Source organism: Anneissia japonica, unplaced genomic scaffold (assembly GCF_011630105.1).
Source record: "Anneissia japonica isolate Jap-2015-1 unplaced genomic scaffold, ASM1163010v1 scaffold7370_len818893_cov191, whole genome shotgun sequence".
NCBI lineage: Eukaryota > Metazoa > Echinodermata > Crinoidea > Comatulida > Comatulidae > Anneissia > Anneissia japonica.
The window spans coordinates 295,798-322,377 of NW_022687459.1; the positions used below are offsets into that span (position 1 = coordinate 295,798).

The 26,580-nt window shown below is 33.0% G+C and overlaps 1 protein-coding gene across 1 annotated transcript; it reads left to right on the forward strand.

The window, feature by feature from the left end:
* Nucleotides 1–25,402, forward strand: LOC117118760 (DNA-directed RNA polymerases I, II, and III subunit RPABC3-like). Its single transcript, XM_033263456.1, has 4 exons — nt 1–135; nt 7,020–7,103; nt 13,719–13,899; nt 24,454–25,402. The coding sequence occupies exons 1-4, from the start codon at nt 63–65 to the stop codon at nt 24,569–24,571; spliced, it is 456 nt and encodes a 151-aa protein (XP_033119347.1). The 5' UTR covers nt 1–62; the 3' UTR covers nt 24,572–25,402.
* The last annotated feature ends 1,178 nt before the right edge of the window (nt 25,403–26,580 follow it).

Genomic DNA, 26,580 nt, shown 5'->3' on the forward strand with positions numbered 1-26,580 from the left:
GCCCTTTTTGCGTTCCATAGTAATGATTGTTACTTTTTATAAACATCGGTTCTCGTCTAAACATGTCTGGTGTTTTATTTGAAGATATTTTTGACGTGAAGGATATTGATCCTGATGGTGTTAAATTTGACAGAGGTAGATGAAATATATTATTTATTTATTTTAGTACAAAATTGTGCCCATAGATCACCCTGAAATTGTATCACTGCATTCCGAACGAACCCAACATGTTTTTGTCATGGGCGCCGCCATCTTTACGCCAGTTACGCTATGATAAATAAGACCGGTAACGGCGGCGAACGCGGTCTCTGTAAGCAATAGAAACTTTGAAGTTTATGTAGGCCTAGCCTAGCCCTAACCACCTTGTATTTTCCCTGATCGTAGCATTGGCCCACTAAATTAATTATTAGCTGGTTTAATTTGTCTATGTTATCAGTCATGTTTATTTTTTATGATAATTACTAATTTATTTTACTAAATAAGGCCCAGTCTCACTACACTGCCAAGAGTAGCTAGGCCTCTAGAGGGCCTAACCTACCGACACCGTGGGCCTTGGCTTGGATAGGGCGGGCTACCTTATGACTTAAGCCTACCTTAATCTAGCCTTGTGGAGGGGGTTAGGTAGTTACCATATTTTTTTTTGTTGTGATGCAAGTAGCAATCTATCTGAAGGATGCGGAACCCATGCGCCCTGTTTGGCTAATGCCAGACTGCCATGTCCAATTTGCTGATACCCGGTTTGCCGAATGCCAGTGGTGTGTAGACTCAAAAAACCGTGATGGTGCAGTGAAACATTAAAAACAGCTTAAAATTCATGATGGAGCACTCTCTTATTATGACTGAATCTGTACGTAGTGGGGGTGCCAGCGGAAAGTCAGGACCAGCCAAAATTGAGACATTGAGAATTTAGAAGCCATTCAACACAATGCGATCACTGTATTTGTATAATAAATAGCAACTTATTGTAGTTTAATGATTTTTTTGTCTCATTCTGTAAATCAAACTTGACTAATAATTAGGCTATCATCAGCAAAAAAAAAAAAAAATTAAATAGTCCTATCAGATAAATGACTTAACAAGCATATAATATATAAAGTTTAATTAAGATAATGATATGTAGACATAAAGGAAATAAATAAAATAATAATCTCCAAGTAAACACACATGCCAGTGGAGGCACAGTATGCTTTGCTTTTGTATGATGTTGAAAGCACAATTCGGCAAACTGGTTTGTCATTATGTCGGTCAACTGGTTTTGGCAAACTGGGTTGTGGCAAAGTGGCCATGGACTCGGGAAACTAGGTTTTAACAAACTGGGTTTTGACAAACTGGTTGGATACGGTACCCTTACATACTGTGGGGATACTGTATACCCTGGAAGCTTCGACGATTTTGCCATTTAATCTCTTATATAAATCGTAATGATATATAATTTTTTGGCTACTGATGTGTTGTGGGGGGGGGGGGAGTGGGGGTGCTACTTTGCCACCCCTTTTACACCATCCCTGGATCTGCCACTGATTTTATGTAAGTGCACATACCAAGGTTTTCTCGCATTCATTTCAGAAGGAATTCCTTAGTGATTTTTTCCCCGATCTCAATGACACTGTACAGAATTATTCATACTGTACTATACTCTCTTTGCAACCACCTCCACTCCCTAGGAAATAATGTTTCTTGTTATAATGCAGCACTACCAATTTTATTCCAAATCGTAGTTGGATTTTAAAGAAGATTCAGAGGAATGAAGCCCTCCTGACCCCTGAGTGCACAGCCATGCCATATTGTAAAGTCTGTTTTAATAGTTGCACAGATGATACCTCAAAAACTAGCTTAAATTTGCAAGGAAAATATCGCAAGGAAAATAGCTGCACAGAATCAGATTTGCTGCATAAAAATACATTGGTTAGTATTTAGTCCAAAGCCTAATTTTTAGCAAAATCTGTGCGGAAATCGGCCCTTATCTTCCAAAATGTGCGCACAGATTTCTAGACCAAATTTTTGCGTGGAGGATATATTCCCCATGCAGACCTTACTTTAGATTCTGGCAGCCATAGACTAATACAAAGCCCCACATTTTTTCACCATACACTAGGCCAGGCCTGGGTTGTCACGATTAATTTTAAAAATGCTTTTGCTTAAATGTCATGCGTGGGTTGAGGATTGAAATAACCATCAAATTATTAGTTTAATTTTGTCCACAGATTTATACATGTTGTGAATATCAACCAGAAACACTGACATGAAATTTCTTCTAGAAAGTTTAAAACTACTATAAAATTTTATATATATTTTTTTTCATCTGTTAGTTTCTCAATAATTATCAAATTATATTCCCTCAAAAGTATTGTGGCACTGCCTTGGTTGCATTTTTTGTCTGTAGACTGTTGTATATTTATAATTGAATCAGTGGATTCTATAATACAAGGCTTATACGTATCAGTATTATAATTGTTGTTTATTTTTTACAGTAATAATGATGTTACAAAGATGATCCCCCTGTTTGCAGTTTATTGTTTATCCAAACAAGCCAGGGTTGCATTTTTCAAGCGATGCTTAATGAGCGTTTATTTTTTTCTGTATGGAAATTACCAATTGCATTTCCTCTAATGATGTAATCTCTAAAAATAGAAATGATGTCATTTACCACTCAGCCCACTTGTCCAGAGAGCATTGGTTGCTCAAATCTTTAGTATCATTTTCTGATTGGCTATTATTGTTGCTGTATTGACTTGTACGTGTCTTTATTGGTGCATTTAGCTTAGGCATTTGATTGGCCAATTTGTGGTTGTGAACACATCATTTCAGAATACAGGCATTTGCTGTAGTCGTTTCTTCTTTCATAATAATGTCTGCCCTAAAATTGAGAATGACTAAGGCATCCTATAATATTTATAATAATGATAAGAAGCATTGCCCCGGTGATCCTTGCCCTGTCCTAGCTTTTGAATGGAGCATACCATTAAATATTAGGAGGCTTAAAACTCTATGATTTGTTCGAAATTTACACTTACCTATCTGATCACTATACTGAACATCTAGTTATTTATATTTTCAAATTATTATTATTATTATTATTATTATTATTATTATTATTATTATTATTATTATTATTATTATTATTAGTATTTATTATGATTATTATTAGTATTTATTATGATTATTATTATTATTATTAATATTATTATTGCTATTATTAGGTCTATCTTGAAGACCTATGCTATCAAGGAATTTATAAGAAAACTATTACAATATTAGAAGATAGAAACCACCCACTTTTTAATGAATTTAAATGGCTATACTCAGGATAGAGATTACAATGTACCTCAAAATTCCTCAACTTATTCATACCTTTTGCAATAAGATATTACAACTCGTGTCCAAATATGTTTATCAATTGTCTCTTTAACTGTATTTATTTACTGTATATACATAGGCCATATCTTTTTTCCATATTTACATTGGTTAACTTTTTGCTTTTCTTGTTATATTTTCAATGTTTAAATTATATTTTTGTACATACAGTATGTATGTATCAAAGTGGTTACACCAAACAGAATTTCCAAATATTTGAAAATATAATTATCTAGAATCTTGAACTACAGTACTACTATTATTTATTTATGCTATTATTGTTATTGAATATCAGATTCACTTAATTGATAAAAAACAATTGTTAATATTATTATTATTGTTGTTTTCTTATTATCATCATTGTTAATTGTTTGTCCAAATTAATTTATTCAAGTTTTTGAAATTCTAGAATAATTGTTATTTATTGCTTCAGAAGGTGTTAATGCATAGATTTAATACAATAGTTTGTTTTTTTTTATTTAAGTATACCTTAATTACATTTTGTCAATGAAATATATATTTTTTTACATATCTTGTTGACAAAAATGAGAAGGAAGGAAACAATAAAAAAGAAATCTGAACTCTCTGATTCTATTAGTACACTTGACCAAACGATTTGACGGCTGGCAAAACCCACAAGTACAAAGTTGATAAGATGCTGTGTCAACCAAGCAACAGAAATAATTTTAAGACAATCTATAAATTTCTGACAGAAGGAGAATTGCAGGTATTAGTAGGCAGGGAATTTCAAAGCAACAAAAAATGTATATATTATGCCATATAAAGAGATATGCTTAATAATCTAGGGGAAGTGAACAGGGAGCTCTATATTTAATAAATTAGAGGATAACTGTATTGACCAAGAATTCAGCTAAATTGAACTAACGTAACTGTACAAGGAAGTAATTATTTTAAAATATTGTTTGATATCTTTTGGTTTAGTTGTAATTTTGATTGTTAATATCAAAACTAAAGTGAAAGCAGTACATCATACTCTTGGTTTTACTTCATCATGTTAATTATTTAGTTTGTTATTCTTTTATGAAAATACTGAGCTTAGCATTACAGGAAGTAGTGAAGTAAATAATTAAGAACTATAATGATATTGAAGGGACCCTTTTTATGCTTCAAAATCAGATGCTTTTTATCCTCTCCTTTCATACCCATAGACAATTGCAATTTTCATTAATGTTGTATTTAAATTTAAGTAATATTGTGCGACCATTTTAATGTACAAACAAAAGCTACAACACAAGGGCCCTCTCAGATCCTAATCAGAGCAAAATCATATTATTAGTGGGACAATCAGCATTATTGGATGTTTGCTCACACAGCTTACCAACAGTATCTGTTTTATATGGTGAATGTTGAAGTTTGTGGTTTAGGAATAGTTCATGGTCTGGCAGGGTGCTAGTATTAATATTTATGAGTCAAGTGTATGAATTAATAGATACTGTAGTATCCCATTTTAAATAAATGAAAATTAATAGGTAGTATTTAAATAAATGAAGAAGAAAGAGGGAAAAACTTTTTTAGTTTAATTTAGCATATAGTAATATATTCTACTAGCAGTATTCTTTATTTAAAACAATTTTCCTATTTTGTTTAAATGAGAACGTATAAATCCTCGTCACCCCCACCCCAAACCATACCACCCTGTTCTTGTCGTCCCCCACCAGAAATTCAGCTTACCTGGATAGAACTTGCATCCTTATGAATTACTTTGCAGACAGAAATAGTAATAAAATAAAACTATAATAAGAATAATAATAATAATTAGAAACACTCAAAGAATGTTAGGACAAAATATATTATGTGCTGTTTTGTGATCTGTCATAAAAATTGTAATTTTATTCTAAGTTTAAGTTATTATTGCATCATCCTATAAAAACTGTAGTGAAGCAAGGAGATATGCATGATGTAACCTATTAGGATTTATCATGTTTATTGTGCTGCACTGTTACCATAGTAACTAGTACATGTCTGAACTTGTCTATGGCCAGCATTGCATATTGTACTTTATTTTGTAGTGGCAGAAATAGGGAGTTGTTATTCCAATATAAACTCCAGTAATACAAACTTCTATACTACAAATGTTTTAGGGTGACATGGTTAATGATGGCAATGCATATCTCTCTGGTATATTGAATAATCATGTCTTGTGGTATTATTATTAAATTATATATAGGCATAAATAGTAACACTATGTACCTTCTTTTTTGTATAGAACGATGCAAAGTACCTTCTTTTGTTTGTAACCAACTTTGTTATTATTTAGTAGATTTGTGTACCTGGTACTGTTTAGGGTCATAGCTTGGCTACAGTGGGGTTGACCCTGTGAGGTCATTATCTTATCAATAAAAAGCTTGCCTAGAGAGTGTTGTTTGCTGTCATTTGGTCCTCCTTTGTGCAACTAATTGACCAATGGGAGAGCTTTATTCTCAAACTTGTCAAGACTTGTTTTAAAGCATGGGGGAATGGGTAACCTCCTGGTTGCACGTGCAAAGCAAATTTTCTTTATGATCTGAAGACAGTGTGAGTAAGTGTGATCCCAAGATTTCCAAGTCCTTTTTAAATAAAATGGTAAGTTTTATGGTATGGTTTCTATTCAAGAGTCAGTTTTAATCCTAATTGTCACTTTTTTTCTAGGAGTTTCTTAAAGTAATGATTTATTTAAGGTAATGCTTCAACTTGAGTGATATTGTTTGATTCCGTCTTTCATGCTTGTCAAACCTGTTGACAGGAAGGTCTATTTTCAATACCACCAATGCATATTATTGCAAAAAAGTAGAATTCTTCATTGATTGTGAAAAATGCTTCTATCATTTTAAACAACATTGTTTTTTATTTAAACTTTTTTTATTTGACAGATGTTTCACTGAATGATATTATTGCTATATTGTTAATATATTTATTTGGCAAATACACAGAAATGAAACAACATGGTTTGCCCAGATAGGAAATTGGGTGAATGAAATCCCAAACATCATTGGCTTCCTATCCTTCATTATGCAATACAGTAGTAGGCCTACAAATTAGAAAAATTTAATCAAAAAAATAAAAACAAGATGCTTAACTAAATCATTCTTAAAATAGGAAATGTTAATAAATTTTTGAACTATTGTAAAGCCTGTTCTCCACTTGACGAATTTATTCGCGCGAATTGAAAGCGGCAGCACATGCGCATTCACATTTCTATCAGAGTTTTTGCTAGCGAAAGAAAGGACAACCAATCAGAACTCAGGAAGTGAACCTACGCTTTGATTTGCATGAATTAATTTGCCTAGTTGAAAACCAGCTTAAGGGAGGCAGTTCTTCCCAGAAAAAAATGACACAAAACAGAGTTGAGAAACATTGCTTTTGGCTTTCCAGTGAATAAGCCTGCCCTCAACGTCCACTTGTATGAACAAATAATGTGAATGTTGAAGGACACAAATTATTAAGAATTTTAGAACAAAACAGCGTGTTACCAAAGCTGATAATAATAAATCCAAGGTTTATAGTGCAGGGCATGGGCTAGTCTGAGCAGAGGTAGTGTTAGTACTGTAGCAATTGTCATTGATTAATACATAATTTATTATATATACATGTGGATTTTGTGTATATTACATCCTTGTTTTGTTTTTACTATTGTTTCATCTTTTCTTTTTTGTTTCTGTTTTTAGTTTCGCGTTTGTTTTGTGAGAGTGAAAGCTTCAAGATGGACCTCATTCTTGACGTGAACACGCAGCTGTATCCAGTCGAGTTTGGTGAGTTTATTGTGCGCATCCCAAACAAAGGAGTGATCATCAACTTTTAAAAGGGCAGCAAAGTTATGCTTGAAAATTGTGGTTATTGTTAATAATATTATTGGCATGATAAACTATGCAGTCCTGACTTATTAATAATTATGACATACTTGAAAGTTTGTGCTAATTATTATTAATATTTAATTATCACAATCTTGGGAATTTATGATAATTATCAATAATAATACTAGAGGTGCGCTCTATTGCTAAATTCTATCAATTGAATCGCTACATTTGCTTACCCTGAAGTATGTTAATGTCGCGATAAGTTTAAATGATAAAAGAGAACAATTATTCATGATCACTAAAGAAGATTGGTTGCATGTTATCTCATTCAGTTTTTTCTTTAGTTTATAACAGTAATGTCACAAATACAGTGTTTAGATTGTGTTAATGATTTACAAAACTTGCTTCATAGACTAAATACAATTTTAGCGTCACAATGGGTACAGTACAGAGCTATAATAGAAGTATGCCATCCTATCTTTGCCAAGGCTTTCTCTCAAATTGTAATAATGAACAATGTTTATTTATCCAATCGCCGATAATTTGTGATACGAAGATGTAATGATGGTAAAATATTTATGCAATGTATTTTTAAACTTTAATTTGAAGGCTAACACTAATGTGTTTAAAATTCATACCAAATACAGTGACCCGAACCTTAAGCAAGTTTAGTTCATTATGCCAAGCATACACTTTACTCTTGACTTATTTGGAGATTAATCCATATTGTGCAGAGTAATCAAGGTATTCAAACCAATCAGTACTCACTTAATATACTTTTGGGTGGAGATAGGCATTGACAATTTGGTTATTGATTGTTGCCCTAGTAGGACATGGACAACTGCTAAGCTTCACACTTGAAAATGCTGGTTCTTTTTTTTAGTGGCAGATTCTGGGCGTGGTAAAAGGAGAACTTTCACCCGCACCCCTCTCTCCACCACTTACCTATCTTAACCAAGTGCAAAATCAGTTAGATAAAAATGATTAAAATTGCTCAAACTACGGATGTCTCAGTAAGCATGGCCCTCTAGCTCAAAATAGGTAAGGGAACCTTCCACTTCGGTAAGGTTCTCCATTGCCAGCTCCCCCCCCCCCCCAGCATTGCCACTATTTGTTAATTATTAAACTCAAAGCCTAATGACTGTAGATTGCACTGGATATAAAACAGTCATCATAATCTCCAACCTATAGCTAAATTTATTTAATTTTTTTTTTACTGCATACAAAACAAACTTTTCACAATTAGTTTGCACACTCCAAATATGGTATGGCCAGTGAACTCTGATCTAGGTTTGGATTTAACCAATGAAATGCCATAAACTAATTATAGTCTTAATAAACTTACTAATCCACATACTGTGTACAATACAATTAAAATTATACAGAAAAAGATTTTTAAAATTCACAAATTACATACTATGGAGCATACTCCATTGCTATATTATGGAGCATACTCCATAATATAGCATATTATAAAATTGAAATTTTCTGTTTTAAACTTTGTATAGTGCTGCAGAGAAACTAAAACTAAAAAATTTTCTAATTTTACTTTTCTTTTAAGGAAATAAAATTACAAAAATCTTTTAACATCCGATGAAAATTTTTTATGTAGGAATATAATGGTGGGCCAGCACAGTTTGAATGGAGACTTTACACAGCGATAAAGAGATTGGACATTGGTGCTTGAGAGGCTAGGTTATCCCTTATTAAGACTGTTTGCTCTACTGTAATTCCCTCATCCTTCGGATTTAACTTTAAGCTGGTGCATGTGTGTGCATAATAGAATGTTCATGGAAAAAATTACTGTATGATATTTTGAAAAGAGTAGGAGCTGTCTCCTGGTGTAGTGACCATGTAGCTACTGTAGGCACCGAGCTGTGGCAGCCATTGTCCTCTGGGGCTAATACAATTTTCATTGTTGATATTTGAAGATAAAATTCACATTTTTGTGAATGGCAACGACCGGTACCGATATGCTAATGAGGAGAAAATGAAGAACACTTGAGTGAACATAATTTTATATTTAGACTTTGTACGCTTTTGAGGAGAAAAAGAAATGAACTTCCTTGTGTAGGTTCTGCTTTCCATACCCTTTACAGTGATACAAACTTGGATAAGTTCAGCAAAATTGTTTGATAAGTGAAACCAGTCTACTTAAATATTAATTTTTACAGATAGAGAATTTTTTGTGTGAATGAACAAAGGCATTAAAACTTGTTCTTCCGAAAAGAAAAGTCATCTACTGGTTTTGATATGAGTGGAATGGGATATAAGAACCGAGTCTGTATTGAGAGTTTTATTCTTATTGGCTTTGTTCTTCTGAAAACTGAGACCTTCTCTGTGATAAAATGAAAAGTCTGCTTATCACTGGAGTTGTTCTCCAGCTGGTGTCCGAGCAGATCGTACCAGTTGAAGCCCAGCACTGATGCACTGATATTTAGCCAGGTTTAAATGCTTTTTCCTTGCGGGTGTGTTTTCAGCCTGGTTGCAGCAGAAACTCATTGTACAATGTAGCAAGTTGGTCGGGGAGGAATGGTAGGTCTTATCTATGAATTTTAATAGGTTTTTAATAGTAACTGTTAAGCTTGTCTCTTTGGTTGATTTTGCTGATATTTTTTCCATCTTTCTGATTCTTATCCTGCTTTTGTTTAGTCTTCCTCTGCCATTTTTTTTTTTTTATTACAGGATACTCTTGAGGCTTCCAAATAAAATTACTAACATTTTTTGTTTTAATTTACTGAAGTGTACTCATGTTTGGTTTTATTTTTAAAAAGTTCTCATTACAAATTAAAATCATTTAACTAAATGTAATTTGAATCTAAAAAAATAATTTTGGATGAAAATAGCAGAATTGCGTTGACTTATCTAAATATACAATTCATTATAAACATTCAGTCGCAACATTACAACACTGTACGTATTATTAAAGACTTGTAAGTGTGTGAAGTTTCTATTAGTCACAGGATAAACATCATTCCATTTTAAGCTCATAAATTCAATAGACCATTATATTATTTTTTTACTGCATTTGATACAGGGGGTAAGATTATTGTCTCCTGAAAGAAATCATCGGAATTCCATTCTTACTCTATTTCCGACTCCTACGTCAGTCTCAAATAGTAAAATGATCAACTGCGCCAAATCTCTTTGTTGTGCGGCGTTTTCGAAGACACTTGCGTAATCCTTGAATACTTGTGGGGTGCATTCCTTTCTGCATTGTCACTGTCAAAGTTAACAAAATCTCAATTGACAATTTTTAATTGTAGTAATCCATTACTTATTGTCTGGTATTTAGTTTAGTATAGTTACTCAAGTAATCGGTGATGGAGTACATTAACAACAACTGATTATGATGAAGGATTCTTACTTATATAGACGGGTATGAAGTCAGTTTGTTTGGTACTATACTAATCGATATGGCTAAATCTTTATTCAGCGAGTATATTTTAGGGGAATTTTTTTTGGATATTTGTTGACTGTCACTTGTACTAGGGGGTATTTATAGTTACCAGTATTTACTGGTGTGCCATAAATATACAATATTTCATCATCTGAACAATCAGCGGCTCTTTAGGTAAGTGTTAAGGGCCACACTGTATTAAAAATATATTAAAATTTGGTCACTTTTAGTTGAGGTTGTTTGCCAATAACACCAAATTAATTGAAACAAATCATTTAAATGCAATTATATATTTAGTAACTGTTTGCATTCATACAAACATTTTTTTGAAACGGCACCACGAGGAACGACGGTTGGAATAGCGCAATATAAATGGAATGATTGATGGATTAATTAAAATTTCAGTTCAAAATTTGTATTCCCCTCGAATTGTTTTATGTCACTATCCTTAAGAACAATCCTGTGGGGGTTGAACCACAGCATTTTTTGCAAGGCGGGGAACACATTGCTACTACCATGCTACAAGTCCAATTGGGGACAAGGACATGCATCATGTGATGTATCAGGTGATTTTAGATCCATCGCTACAAAGTATGTCACCTACGTTGTGCAGCAACCAATTTTACGACCATTTTAGAATAGGTTTTGTCTTTCTACATAATGAATTGAAGTTGACATACTGAATAATCTTGCATTGAATCATTAAAGGCATTTTCATTGGTAAAACTCCTCAAGAATAGGAGACATGATCCATGCTGTATATTCAGTTTACTTGTTTCTCATAACAAAGGATAAATGTAGAAAATACTATACCATCTGTCATAAAAAATGGGAAAACAATCTTATAAATTAACATAACATATTAAAATGTTATCACACAGCTAAATACTTGGTACTTGGTGGTTATCCTCTTGAATACTCCACTTGGAAGTCTGACAAAGAGGCTTTGGGGGAGTGGCTTACTGTAGTTTGAGATAAGTTTTTAAAATTTATCCTAGTTGGGTGCTTCCACTGCAGTTTGTTCCATTTTCGAACTGTTTTTGGTAGGAACAAGTTGATATAAATATTAGTTTTGGCAGCAATTTCAAAAAAGTTGAGCACTATGGATCCTACGTGGTCTATTTACCTTTGGCAAACAGATATCTGGCTTGATTTTGATTTTTTTGTTCATAACTTTATAAAGGAATACAAGCTGATTTGATCTCAGTCACTTGATTGGTTGATTTTGTACCGCGTGCCATTAGTTATTTTACCCATTTCATCACTCATCATTGAAATTTTGTTCCAACATGCATTTTTTTCCCATCCAAATCATCCATTGCATGTTACCTATAGATACGACATGACCTAAACCTAATACAATCTTTTGATTGGTTAAAAAGACGTTGGACTGACATTTTCCGGAGGGTTAAATCCATGAAATGATGACACGCCACCTATAACCTTTCTCAGGCCTACTTCTTGCTGAACTTGTCTAAACAGTGTGCAATATGTCGGAGATTGTGTTTACTGTAAACAGCTGTAAAGTATTTTAATGCACGGTGATACCTCAATAACTAGCTGAAACTTGCGCAAAATCTGTGTGGAATTCTGCTCTTATTTTTTGAAATGCACTGATGGATTTCTAGTCTAGCCCTAGGTTTTGCGCGGAGGATAGGCCTAGGCCAGGCTAGCAGCTAGGACTAACCCGATCCGATCTATTTAGGTGTGTTATAAAACAAATAATGAATGTTTTGTATTTTAGGTTTCAATTCATGTGATGGCAGCACTCATTACTTCACTCTCTAAGCAGCTTTCTTAAGGAGACTTGGTTTATAAAGCATCATCCATCATGTAATGGGCGAGTTAATGCTGCTGGATGCGAATTAAATAAATAAATAAAATAAAAAATTTAAATACTGATGCATATCTTGTGAGTTTTAAGAAAATCTGAGAGGTAGTGTGGCGTTTCGTTAGCAATTTCTCGACCAGCGCTAAAGGCCCACTCAGAAAGCGTTGGTGACGCAGTCTGATGCGATTTGTTGTTGTGTGAGTTACAGTAAAACACAGTAAATCTGCATTAGGAAATAATGTTTAATATTATCCATGACTTAATGTAATAGAACACTTCCAATATTCTACGATGAACATATCTAAATATGTGTATTTTAAAAAAAACAGTTCTTTCTTACACCTACTGATGGTTTGTGATAAACGGTTGATTGAATATTTGAGGCTTTTTTTTTTTTTAAGTCTGTGGTTTGTGCGTGCAACTAAACCCATCTGGCAAAAGCTGTTGTTTGTACAACACATGTACTGTAGATTATATTATCATCATAATTTTTTTGGTAATGTTTGCAAGTTCATTGGCTTTTACCACTGTGGGTTTTTTTTGTCTGTACTGTGAAGTCAGTTGAAGTGGTTTAATGCTTGTGGTTTAATTAAAACTCTGTCCATTCATTCATTCATTCATAATATAAATGCAAAAAGATACTAATTACTACTACTGTACTATAGAAAGCAGAAACAGAATAATCTACACCTATTACATTTTTTTTTTACATTAAATCAATCTTGGCCATCTATTAGTGAAGATTACATTCTACAAGAGTATGATGACTAGCAATATAGTCCTGAGGAGAGTTAGAACTAGCATGGATTCTATTTTGTGTATTTTGTTTTTCTTTTTTGCTCTTCTTTTGTTTTTTCCATCTATGTTATTGTCTCATCATGAGTTATTAGTATTAACCACTTCCTTAACATTTTAAAATAATGATTTAATTGTATATTACACATGAGTTTGCATTTTAACATATTTTAAGCATGTTTGTGAAGGTGACTAAATCAATTATAAGATGATAGTAATGCTCTATAAACAGCCGCGACGATGTCCCCAATGACCAAAAAGAGTTTGAGTACTAATATGTTAAAAATACATATTATTTTTTTCTCCAAGACGAATTGTGTTTTTTCTTCTGACCCTTGACCTTGGGGCCAGTTTTCCCAGACTGTGGACCTGCTTCCTCACTGGTGTCCCCCTGTCTATAAACTATGTTTCATTACTAGATACCTTGATTGCAACTTTTTTTTTAATATGAAATGAAAGAACATTATGTAACCACCAACTTCCTGGCTTCTTGATTACAAAAAGGAAGTTTGATTTTAAACATCCATATCCTTCTTTCTTTCAGGAGATAAATTCCGATTGGTTTTAGCGACCACTTTGAGAGAAGATGGATATCCTGATGACGGCGAGTATGCGCCGATTGACGACGGTACTCCAACGAGGGCAGAGAGTTTTGAATATGTAATGTATGGGAAGGTGTACAGAATTGAAGGGGACGAGAACATAACTGATGCTGCCACCAAATTGTAAGTACATCACTAAATAAATCAAGAAATCAAATTTTATGCGATGGTCAAAAAGTTAAAAAAAATATATATGTTATAAAATATTGAGTTTATAAATATTAAGTACATAGATAAGGTAAGTTAATGACTTCAATATGGCCCTCGGGAGATAGGCCTGACAGCAACTTTAGTATTGCAGACTGTGAAAATAAATTAAAACCTTAAGTGTATGGCCTAGTGTACCTACCATTTTTGTGTAGAAAACCTCTTGTTTTTATGGCTTGTTATGATCATCTGTAAAAAAATAATATTAAAAAATTGTAATTTAGTTTCAACTGCACTTTTATGCATGTTCGGGACAACATAATATAATCGGCTCTTTTTAAAATTTGTACCATATTTTATTCCAATGATTAAAAGAATTATTTCATGATAATTTGTCACATGTTATGATTGAAATCTTGTTTATTTGCCTTGAATTGGCAAATGTATATTCCAAAATTCATTCCTACTACTTCATTGGGGGGGAAATTCCAATATTACTTGTGGATATCCTTTTTTTCAATTATCAAACTCTCAAATGTGGGGCAAGTTATCTCTCACTGTAATACAATGCTGCCAGATCAGGATTCATATCTAAATTTTACCATTATTCACAAGATTTCAGTTTAATCTCCAAAGTGAAATTAGTTACATTTTTTGACACCAAAATCATCATGGCCAATGTTTACTATTCATGTACGGTATGTCCCGAACTGCAGGCGGAATCTTACCGCGCTCTCTCTCGGATGCCCACATATACAATTAACACTAATACAGTACAATTTATAATATAGTACATTTCATTCAAATTATTCCATGTACGGTATTGTCCCGAACTACAGGCATCCTTGCCTAGGATGCCAGATTTACACTAATACAGTACAGTGTATAATAGAGTGCATTTCATTCAAATTATTCCATGTACGGTATCATCCCGAGTCTTACAGTGCTGTCTGGGATGCCATCATATTTAATTGACACTAATAAAGTTATGATTTCTACGAGAATGCATTTTTTATTAGCTTCTCTCGGGAACACTGTGTAATACGAGTATCTAGTCAACCTGTAAATAGTGCACTGCAATTATAAGCTTTAAAATATGGTACTGTAGTACCTTCATCCAGACTGACATATGTATTTACATCGAACAACACCTTAGATTATCTTAGTATTTTGATTTTCTGTTTCTGCATATTCTCCAAACACCACATCCTTATAAAGTAGAATCTCGAACTCATGACCGATAACTAATCAGTTAGCATATATACAGATTTTATCTTTATTGATCATAATTTGCGATTGTTAAGAATCTCTTTCCAATTCATACTTTTGTTCTTTTGCTTTCATGTTCCATAAACAATCGTACAAGAAAATTTCCATTCCGAACTTAACCACAAAATAATTAGTTATTTACGCTGATACTCATAAAACTTCTGCGCTATTAAGAGGTCAAGCCACACATCATGTTTGTATGTTTTATATATTTCAAGACCATGTTTTTGCTTGTAAAATAAACAGATTGAGTTCCTGTCTTGATGGCCCATCATTTCCTTAAGTTGGTTGTTTCATTAATTTTTTGCTTAAACTTCCTGGTTTCTCATCCCATAATGCTGTGTGTGAATTGCCACCAATGTAGTATTCATCATTGTAAGCCATTCATTGATGTTCTTGTTTCATTCACACACTGAGGAAGACATTCACATTTATGTTAAAGGTATTCTTTAAACAATTGAACATTATTTTCATATCTTTTTATTATTTCTTTCATTTTTTTTTTATTTGTTTATGATTTGTTTTGCTTGTTAAAATAATGTTACATTTTTATAGTTTTATAGTTGGCCATAGTATCGTTACTATTGGGCCACCATGTGTAAATAATCAAGTTGAAACTAATAAGGGACCACACTTGTGAGAAAACATAGTTTTCTATATAGAATTGTCTCTTTAATAGATTTTAACTCCAAAATAGGATTTTCTTTGCTGGGATGAGGAAATAGTTGTCAATGGTGGTCCTTTACTAGAGGCAGTCCTTTTTAGATTTTCCTATGTTCTTATTCTGTAATCGGACTGCTGGTCCCTTTAATTGATTTTTTCTACATCAACCATACGGTTCATACAATGTTTTTCTTATTATGTGCTGTGCTTGGTAAAAGCATATGGTTGACAAATCTATAATTTTTAAAACAGCATACGGTTGTCACTGTTTTAGAATGCATGATAAAAGCTGAGTGTGTGTACTACAAACATTAATTAACAGTGGTACAGTGTGTGTGATTCAAGTAATAAATACAAGTGTACCAATAGAATACCAGTTCTAGACACTTATTATTTTTATGTACCCCACACTTAAATTTAATTAGACACACAAAGGAAACAATTAAGACTAATGATAAAATGTACAGTAACAGTAGATTTATATGCCTGAAGGAAACAAGAGAACAAGGAAGACCTGAACATGGAAATGAGATGCTGACACATCATGGAACTTGGAAGATCCCACGGCTTTGATAAGAGCAGTTTGCGATACGCCATCGACCCAGGTACACCTGAGGATGATGGTGCATGCCGGTCCGTGCCAACATTTGTGTTCAAAAGTGTCCTTCTATATTGAATACATCTGCTGGTTACTGATCGTCAGTTACCATACCAACTCCTTGGCTACAACATCAATGAAGGCAATGCCACAGGTTAATGATAATTATGAACAACCTACCAGTAAACAATAGTAATAATAATAGTTTGGATTTACTGTACACATTAACAAACAAATGAAGATGACTCTGATCCTAAACGAAAAAAAGGAAATTATGTGGACCCTATACTTTATCCCATCATTTGAACAATACCCCTTCACTGAACATTACCACATCACTGAACATTACAAAATTTTATCCCCTCTCTTTCTCAGCATTACATAACTTTATCTGCTTCTTTATCCAAAACAAAGTTAACCATTACTCCTCCCTCCGAAAAAAAAAAAAGCTAACTTGATTACTAACCAGTTAAACTAAACTGAATGATTCTTGGAAAATTATCTACAGCGGATCGTTCTGTTTATGGTACTTGTTGTAGTGAAAGTGGACATAACGGAGGTCAAAATCTGTACTATAGACCTCTTCATGTTTATATATAGTAACATCACTCCAAGCCCAGTCATAAAGTTTCCTCATTGTAATGTGATTTAAGGTCATATATCTCTATATATTGACCATAAATATTTAAGAGAAACCTGCAAACATTTTTCAACTAATACAGAGACAGTGTAACAATGAAATAATGTTTGATCTACTGAGACAAGACCAAATTAGGATGCTTCTGCATCTGAAAGGTTTTTAAGCCTAATTATAAATCAATTTTGGGCTTTTTGAGAATCTTTAATGGAGAAAGGGTTCATAGTCTACATTTTAATCGTTTAGGATCGTTTAGGTTTTCTTCTGCATAACAGTATCAAGGAAGAATAGGGCCTACTATAGTTGCAATATGTTGGACAAAAGCCTCAATACTTGTTCTATGTACCGTAGAATGAAATTGCTGTGATAACTTCACATATCAATCAATCAATCGAGCAACATTTGTAAAGTACCAATATCCATGAAGATCCAGGGGTGCTATTGTGATATTGTCATTTACTTAAAGTGCAAATAGTGACAAATTTAGTCACTAAAGATACAAAGAAGTATTTCCTACATATGATAATGTGAATATGGAATGGAATTTTACCAATACTGTAGTTTATGCTAATTTGGTACACCTGGGGTTTTCCAATCTGGCACTAAGCCAATGAGGTGATTATGTTTTATTGTTGGGTTTTTATTCGAGATAATTCTCCCACATCACTCACTTTATAAGAACGATTGCAGAAAGTAGTATGTTTCATTTTGTGTGTTATCGTGTGTCGTAGGTTGCAACTGGGCCAACACTATTTATGTTGTAAGTTTCTTTACTTTTTATTAAGATTCTTTTTAAATTTTTCTTTTTTTCTTTTATTATTTGATATAAATTTTAATTTATAAATTTCATTCTTAACTTCTAGCACTCAATGTGTTTTTAAAGTTGGTTCTGTAAGAGGTTTTGGTTGTTAATTGTCTCATCATTTCACTGAGTATATTCTGACCGCCATCAGAAGAATGTTTAAGTAATAGGTATTTTTTTCTTGAAGGCATCTGATAATTATAAGGAATAATAATAATGATTATAAATAAGGAAGTATATTAATAAATAATTATACTGTTCCATCTTTATTAGGAGTTGTAATTTATTTTCCCCAGGTATTGGACCCAACAGAAAGTTAAGTTTCATTACATTACTTTTTTTTAGGAACAGATATTTTTTAGTTAGAAAAATATATGCTACCTACAATAGTTTCTATTCTATGCAGAATTTGAACCCAGGATTGAATATTTGTTTTTAAAGTTGTTTTGTAGTTTAACATAATCATTTTTCTACTTTTGACCTTGTAAATTCTGAAATTTATATTTCACGTGATGTTGTTCCTGTTACAAATATTTCCTTCTTCAACATGTGTTCGAGTGTAATGATCAGCATGTGCTTCTTATAAGTTCTCAAACGTGATTTAAAGCTGCTTGTTGTTTAGGTCAAATAATAAAAAAACATTTTTTTTTGGCCCATTAAGTAATTGTGTGTCTTTTATATAAATTTTAAACAATTTTAGGCAGAACACATTGAAAATTTTTTTATAAAGGCTATTATTATTTAGCATACTTTTCTGCACCGAAATCGTATTTATTTATTTATTTGTTTATTTATTTATTACATGTGTGGTACAAAAATATCACAAATTAGGGAATGGCCAGAGGGTGCCGAGAAGACAGTATGGGATGAGAGCCGAACAGAAGATGTGAATATCCTCTAAACCCCCTGACCAAATAGACATACAAGAAATTTTACAAAAACGATACGTCAGATTAAAATAGGCATAAATGTAGACTTAGTATGCAATTATGTAATTTTTTATAGAAAAAAAAATAGAAAAAAAGGAATGAACATGGATTAGGTCTGAGGATCAAATTGGTGTATTAAAAATTAATACCTCAATATATATTGCATTGTTTTAATGTTCAAAGCTACTACATCTGTATACACCAGTTCCATGCTGTACTCTTCCATTGATTACATATTCAAAGGGGATTCCCCTTTTAGCTTATCAGTACTTGGCACACGGCACAAGGAAGCTTTGTAAGGTATGAAAAACTACTGCAATCCAAAAATCTGTGAAAGTTAATATTTTGCTTTATGGGATAAATTTCTAAGTACAAAGGATTTTTAGAGTGTCAAATGTTCCATCAAATTTCTAAAAAAAAAGCCACATGGGAATATTTTACCATAGTAAAAAAGCAGCCGATATTTTTTGTCCAATCAGCTATAATTAAATCGATTACAATAAAATTCCAATAAACCTACCGGATGTCAGCAATCAAAGGGCGTCTTGTTTTTTTGTGCAAACAAGGGGCCACAAAGTATTGCAACATATTTTGAACTATTTCAGTATGCTGGGAAAATCCAATTACCAGAATAGACTGGAAAGTCCATAGTTTATAAAAAAGATTGGCCAGCACTGCTGGTAGCCAAAAGCGAAACAAAGTATGGAATTTTTTTTATTGTGTAAGCTGTTAGGTTTTGTTTGAACAACATAGTTTAGTGTTGGTTTGTGTTTATTCATGCGGGGACTACCACGCCCTAAAGAATGTGTATATCATTGTTTGTTCAGTTCTTAGCTGTCATCATATAGCGTAGTCATAATTTCCTTATTGGTGTGTGTCATTGCACGTACTTAGCTTATGTGTTGGCAATTCATAATTAAAAAATGCTGTATTCCTGTTATAAGTGCTGCCTGGTAAGTCTGAAATTTCTTTACAGAAATTTGCATTTTGATAGTAAGAATTTACTAGCTTCATAGATAGGCCTAACAAACTAATATACATACAGTATAAAGGACTTGCACACGAATGTTAAATAATATTTTCTGAAATTGATTTAAAATTACATAAAAGTAATTATAATTTTATTAATGTAATTCATCTGATATGATAGTTATTTTACTCTCCTGATTATTTGAATGTTATGTATTAGGGTAAACATGTAAGATATAAATAAAGAAAAACCTACATATAAATAAATAGAGAAATAATAGTGATATATGAATAGATATATTCGTGAAATGGAAAAATTGTTTGCATATGTTAAAATTGTTTTAATAATGTGTGCATCATAATTATGTTGTCAGAAACATTAAATATATAATAACATTCAAGTTGCTAAAATTTTATTTTCACATTTTAAATTAATAAATTTGAGTACTAAAAGACATCGATAGAAGTATGTGCTCAAAAGTGAGCAAGTCAAGTTGACTGTCATGGAGCCCTCCAGATCTCATTCACACAACAAATTCGTCGGAACAGCTGTCTATGAACTAACAATCACATTGTGATACAAGTGCTCTCGTACAGCAAAGGCGTTAACAAGCATGGGAGAGACGATATTGTAACAGCTTCTTTCCGTTTTACATAAATCCTAGTGCCACTTTGAAATGAGGGTGATTGGCTTTGATATTTCAAACCTGCATTTGATGATTGTTTCGTGTGAACCGAGTTTCAACTTGTTTACGACAAGACTATACTTTGTTCACATTCGTACGGATCATGTGATGTCTTCACTGCCCGGTGACTCATCCACCGTATACATTATTTCTAAACTTTGAGATGATTTCAGGATTAAATCTAACATTAGTCAGTATCGTTCACTTTTAGGTATTATGGAAATGACAACCCTTCGTTAGCGTCTATAATTTCAACAATGAAATATGTAATCTTATATACTTTGCTGGAAATCTGCACGACAAATTGAGGTTGTTCGCAGTCATGTCACATGATGCAATTGGCCAGTGGCCAGATATAAAAATAACATTAGGTGTTTTTTAGTTGAATTGTTAGTAAATTTATCTGAAAAATATTCCCGAAAAAACTAATTATGTTTGTAAATTGTCATAATTGATTTGTTATTGATTTAGGTATTGTATTCAAATTACGTTCACGAAAAACGAAAGTATTTTGAGTGACTATTAAACCATGTGTTAATTGGAAAGTTGGAATTGAATAATTCAGTGATATGATTATGATAATTGTGCAGGTGATATTTACCATTGTATGGGCCAGACAGAATGATAGATCTTTCTCGAAGGATTGTTACTTCATCGCTAAAAATAGACAATGAGTCATTCTGTTTTGCTGCAGCAGCAGTAAATGTTTATTGGCATGTTCAGACTTGTCTGTCCAGGATGACTAATAAGGTAGGACTGGAAAAAGACATCTTCACTAGATTAGCATGTTCATTCTGCATTTGGCCTGGACATAGTAAGCATGGGACCCTTAAACTGGGTCCCGTTAGCAGTTACACTTGTGTTTGACTTGTGGAATACCTGTTTTGTCTACTTTTCCAAGGTATTAATTTTTAGTTTTGTGATTCAAACTCCATTGAGATTTTGCTTGGATGCAGAGCAAGTATTTGTGGGATCGTTAACTGAGCCACCTAATTAGTTTTTAATTAGTGAGTTCATTATCCTGACATGATAAATTGACTTTTCCTTTAAATGACTAATTTTATAGTCATTTAATACCCACAGAAATTTTGATTAGTATTCAGTTATTAACATAACAAATAATGCTGATGACATTTTTCATGCTGTTGCCTCATTTGTAGGCAGGGGAAGTTGCATGTCTGAATCATATTAGCATAGGCTAGGCCTGCTTTTTGATATGAATATTAGCCTGTCTTTAACCCCGGTGTATATTTTTCATATGTAATTCCATATTTTTCATATGTAATTCCATATTTTAATATTTAGTTATCTATTTTTTTTTCTTAATGATTGTCTGATATTTTGTATTTGATTGTCCCCTTTGCATCAAGCTCAAATATTTTTTGTCCTCATGTTTAAATTATGTTAAGACTGTAAAACATATTTATATTTGTATTAATCATTTTTACGATTTTGATTAATTAGCATACAAATATGTGAGGCTTTCATAAACAAAGCTTTTATTTTAAGATAAATTTTCTCTTGCAAATAATTAGAGACTAAATGATTAAATGTTACAACTATTGAAATTGTAATGATAGGTGTTTTGCATTTTTTTTTTAAATTCTACCTTTACATGTTATACATAGGTAGTGTAATGTTCTCACTAACATCTTGTGTTCATATTAATATACCATACTATTAAATACAGAGCTGTTTCTGTCTGGCTTGTTAAGACTTGTTGGGACAGGTCTGGCATCAACTTTATTGGTTGTATTGTAGGTTGAGGAGTGAAGCACAAAAGGCCCATTTAGAATCACCGTCAGATTTTGCATAATTGGAAGAGGATTTTCAGTTGCTGTTTTGTGTATCTGAATTTAAGTACCGTATATTTTATACTCCACTTGCACATTCCGCTCGCATTAGAATTGAAGGAACTCCCCCCACCCCGAGTCGGATATTTTTTGTTTAATGGGACATTAGTCGTTTGCAAGGATTATTTTGTATTTACCTGAGTCAATAAATAAATATGGTAGCAGAAGGTCAGGTGAATTATATGAATGTGATTGGCTACCATTTTTTATCAGCTGATTTCTGCCCTCTTTAGCTGTCCTGTCTCTCGGACATTCAACCAAACAAATAAGAAGACCAAAAAAAATACTTGCGAATACTTACCTGGATAAACCAACTAATTGCCAACACCCCTCGGAAAATAGTTGAGCAGTCGACTCCTGGCGCAAAGCACAAGCGGTCCCGCAATTATGCAACTTCCTCATTCTTTTTCGAAAGACAGAAACGAGTACCTTGATTGGAGAAAAATTCGGGGGAGATTTACGATCTTTTACTTTGGATAAGATAACTAAAGAAGTAGACTTCACAGACTTGATAAGGCAGAGGATGTTCCACTATTTTTGAAGCAGCAGGACAGGAAGATTGCACCCCAGATGATGATGGCGATAAGTGGACTGTCTATGCATTTGTTTTAAGTTGACTGCTGTGGCAGTGTGGTTAGCTGGTGTGTGTGTTATGAGTTCACACCAACTGATTGCCTTGCCATAACAGTGAACTAACTGCAGCCCACACCAACGATTGCCTTGCCATAACAGTGAACTAACTGCAGCCAACACCAACCGATTGCCTTGCCATAACAGTGAACTAACTGCAGCCAACACCAACCGATTGCCTTGCCATAACAGTGAACTATCTTAGGCCAACACCAACTGATTCCATTGCCATAACAGTGAACTATCTTAAGCCTACACCAACCGATTGCCTTGCCATAACAGTTCAAACTAACTGCAGCCCACACCATCGATTGCCTTGCCATAACAGTGAACTATTCGAAGCCCTTCCAAACCGATTGTCCTGTCAACAGTAGCGCCAGGAATTGCCTGGGCGGGTTTCTGGTGGGAGTGTGTGTGAGCAGGCCCAGAGTTTGCCAAGTCCCAGAAGCTTAAATAACAAGTTTTGAAAGGCTAATCGATTTCGGACTCTGAAAAAATGACATGATTATATCTTAGGAGTGGGAGGTACTGTAGGAAACAAACAATTATGAGCATTTTAGTTATTTACAAAATGGGTCGATGGCAGTGTGTGGTTTAAATTTTCAATTGTTAGTGTACTTTAAACAAAGTTGGCTATGATGTAGGTGATTTCATCTGTAAATTTGGGATTTTTAAATATTTTTGTGGTGTTATTATATTTGGAAATCTGTTGGGAATAAAGGAATCAAAATTATAATAACTTTTATTACAATCCAAGTACAATAGATTAAAGTTTAATAATATAAAGACCTCACCATAAATATATTCATAATCATCCACTAAATTATTTGTCTTTAATGTAATTATTATAGATCATGCTAGTATTCGAGATTTTTTTTTTCAATACAATACTCAAATTCACAGTGGGTGATTTTTTTTTTTCTTTTCAATAAGTAGACCTTCCCTATCATTCACATTCAACAACACATCATCATTTTTATGTTAATTCCAGTTGCATGCTTTTATGGAATTTGTTTTTTCGATACTTATATGTATTCTCTTTCCTCCATGTTTGAATATGAACAAGTTTTCAGGACAAATGGTCTCCCCATTTTTGTGTATTGGACCAAATAAATAATGAAATTAAATGAAAGGGGAATATGTGAACAATTTGGAACAGTTACCGTATTTAACATGAGGATCAATCAATAGAGGGCAGTGTTAACTTTTTGAATTTACTGTGATTTAATTTGATTGAAAGAGAGATAATTTGTGAACCTGAGATTTAAGCAGTCAGCGGAAGATCCAGGATTTCAAAATAGAGGGGGCCCAGAGAGGAACCTTTACAAATGGAGAGTATGGACCACCTTAGCCCCACCATGGTTGCCCCACCCCCTCCCCTTTGAATCTGCCACTGGCACTTGAGTTATACTTATTTGAGTGATTTTAACCAAGGATTTTCTGGTATTGGTAGAAAAGCAACTCTTAATTGTTACTTATTTTTGTGTCTTTCAGATCAGCGTACATTTCTTATGGCGGTCTGTTGATGCGATTACAAGGTGACGCAAACAACTTGCATGGAGTTGAACAGGACATGCATGTCTACCTTTTGATGAAAAAACTTGCTTTTTGATTGTTATTATTTTTTTCATTTTAATTATTCTCATTACACTTATTGTTATTATTGTTATTAATATGTATTTTGTATATTTCAAGCCCAGGGAAATATAATTATAAACTCTTGCATTGAATATAGTCACGACATAACTGTTGATCAATTATTAATAATAAATTATCATTTTGTGGCTATTTTCATTACAGTATTATAATTTTGTATATATTAAATGTCCAGGACAATATACAATTAATGACGATTAATGTAGTTATTCTGTACTGTATTTTTTGCATTTACAATACACTGGGCATATCAAGATCAAATATTAATAATGGTAATAATAATAATAATGATGATAATACAAATGATACAGTAGTATGAATTTGGGCAGTGTAAGTATTATTTAAGAACAAAATTCTGGGAAGGGTGTATGTTTAAAATGTAAATTTGTAACTAGTATTCTGGCATTAAAAAGATTCATGTGGAAAATAAAGAAATACAGTATTTGGTGCATGATAAAAGTTTTCAATAAATCTTAATTTTATGTATTTCACATACTACATTATTTAAATTATGTTTTGAACTCTTGTGAAATGCTACCCCAATGGCTAACAAATTAATTATCTTCCTCTACAGCATCCCCAATAATAGAGGGAATATTGGTTTTAGTCTATGGTAAGTCCTTTTAAGGGGGTGGGGATATTAAAGGACACCCCCATTGTCCTGTTCTGCACATTATGTTCTGTTTTGTACATTACAATAATTAAACAAAAAAAACTGATTTGACATGTATTTAAGCAAACATGTTTAAATTTTTACTGAATAAAAAGTGACCAACAAAATGAAAAATGTCTTTGTTGCCTGTGTTTAATGCGATAAAGCGAGTGAAATGTGAGAGCAGCAGAAATTCCAAGTGTGAAGAACTTTCAGGCGTGAGAGTTTTGTTTTGAAAACTCCTCATCTTATGAGAGTCTGGGCAATGTATCAGCGATGTTTAGATGGAAGCTGCATTTGGTGAGAGAGCTATATTAGGTTCTGTCAACTCCAACAATAAAAGTGATATGCCCATATTTGGGTGTAATTATGACATCATCATGCCCACGAATAGTGACTACAAATGAAAGTACAGTAATTCAGATACATTTGAGATGATGGCACTTGATATTGGATGAGTTGACATCATGCATCAATGTACAGTGGATAAGTTGAAACAGGAAGATGAAATTAAGAACTACAGAACTCATTTTTTTTGGATAATTATTCAAATATATACATCTCAAGGATATATTTAAAATCGGAAGTGCGTGGGTGGGTGGGGGACTTTATCCCCAACCCTGAAAGTTTTACCAACAAGCATAACAGAAATCATAGCCTAGGAAGTTGGCCTTACTTGAAATGGTTTTTTTTCTAATCGTTATTTCAGCAATCAAAAGCCATATAAAATAATATTCCTCTATAGGGACGAAATGGCTTATACTGTACGAAATGGCTTATACTGTACAAGATATTTCAAGAACCACGATAAAACATATACAGTAGTATATCTAGAATAATATGTAAACTAATAAAAAAATATATATATATATATATTGTAACCAAAGTCAGTGTGTATGTAAATTTCTCACAATGAAAACAGAGGGCGACAGACTGTTATTTACTGCTTTCTGGTTTATAATATTTTCCGAATGTCAATAACTTTGTGACATTAAAGAAAACAGGAATGCTGCCCTCTAAAATTTCCGATCTTTAAACTTCGTTAAATGCAATAATTTTGTTGAATGTGATAATTTTCAGTGGCGGTATGAAGGGTGGAGGGATGGGGAGGGCACCCGGCCTGGGCCCCCTAAATTTTGTCCAAATTGTAAAAATTTGGAGAGAAAAAAAAAATTACATTAATTTTCTTCCCGCCCTGGCCCCCTCTTTTTCAAATTCCTTGATCCGCCACTGATTTTAATCATTTTCTGGGGTTATAATTTTAAATCGATTTAATTGTATTATATTATTCACCAAATAGATCAGTTATGAAC

What these genes read in the sequence shown, in the direction of transcription:
- LOC117118760 (XM_033263456.1), top strand. Translation starts at nt 63, where the DNA reads ATGTCTGGTGTTTTATTTGAAGATATTTTTGACGTGAAGGATATTGAT. An exon ending in GCTGTATCCAGTCGAGTTTG is followed by an intron (nt 7,104 to 13,718) that starts GTGAGTTTATTG and finishes TCTTTCTTTCAG; the next exon opens with GAGATAAATTCCGATTGGTT. An exon ending in ACTGATGCTGCCACCAAATT is followed by an intron (nt 13,900 to 24,453) that starts GTAAGTACATCA and finishes TGTGTCTTTCAG; the next exon opens with ATCAGCGTACATTTCTTATG.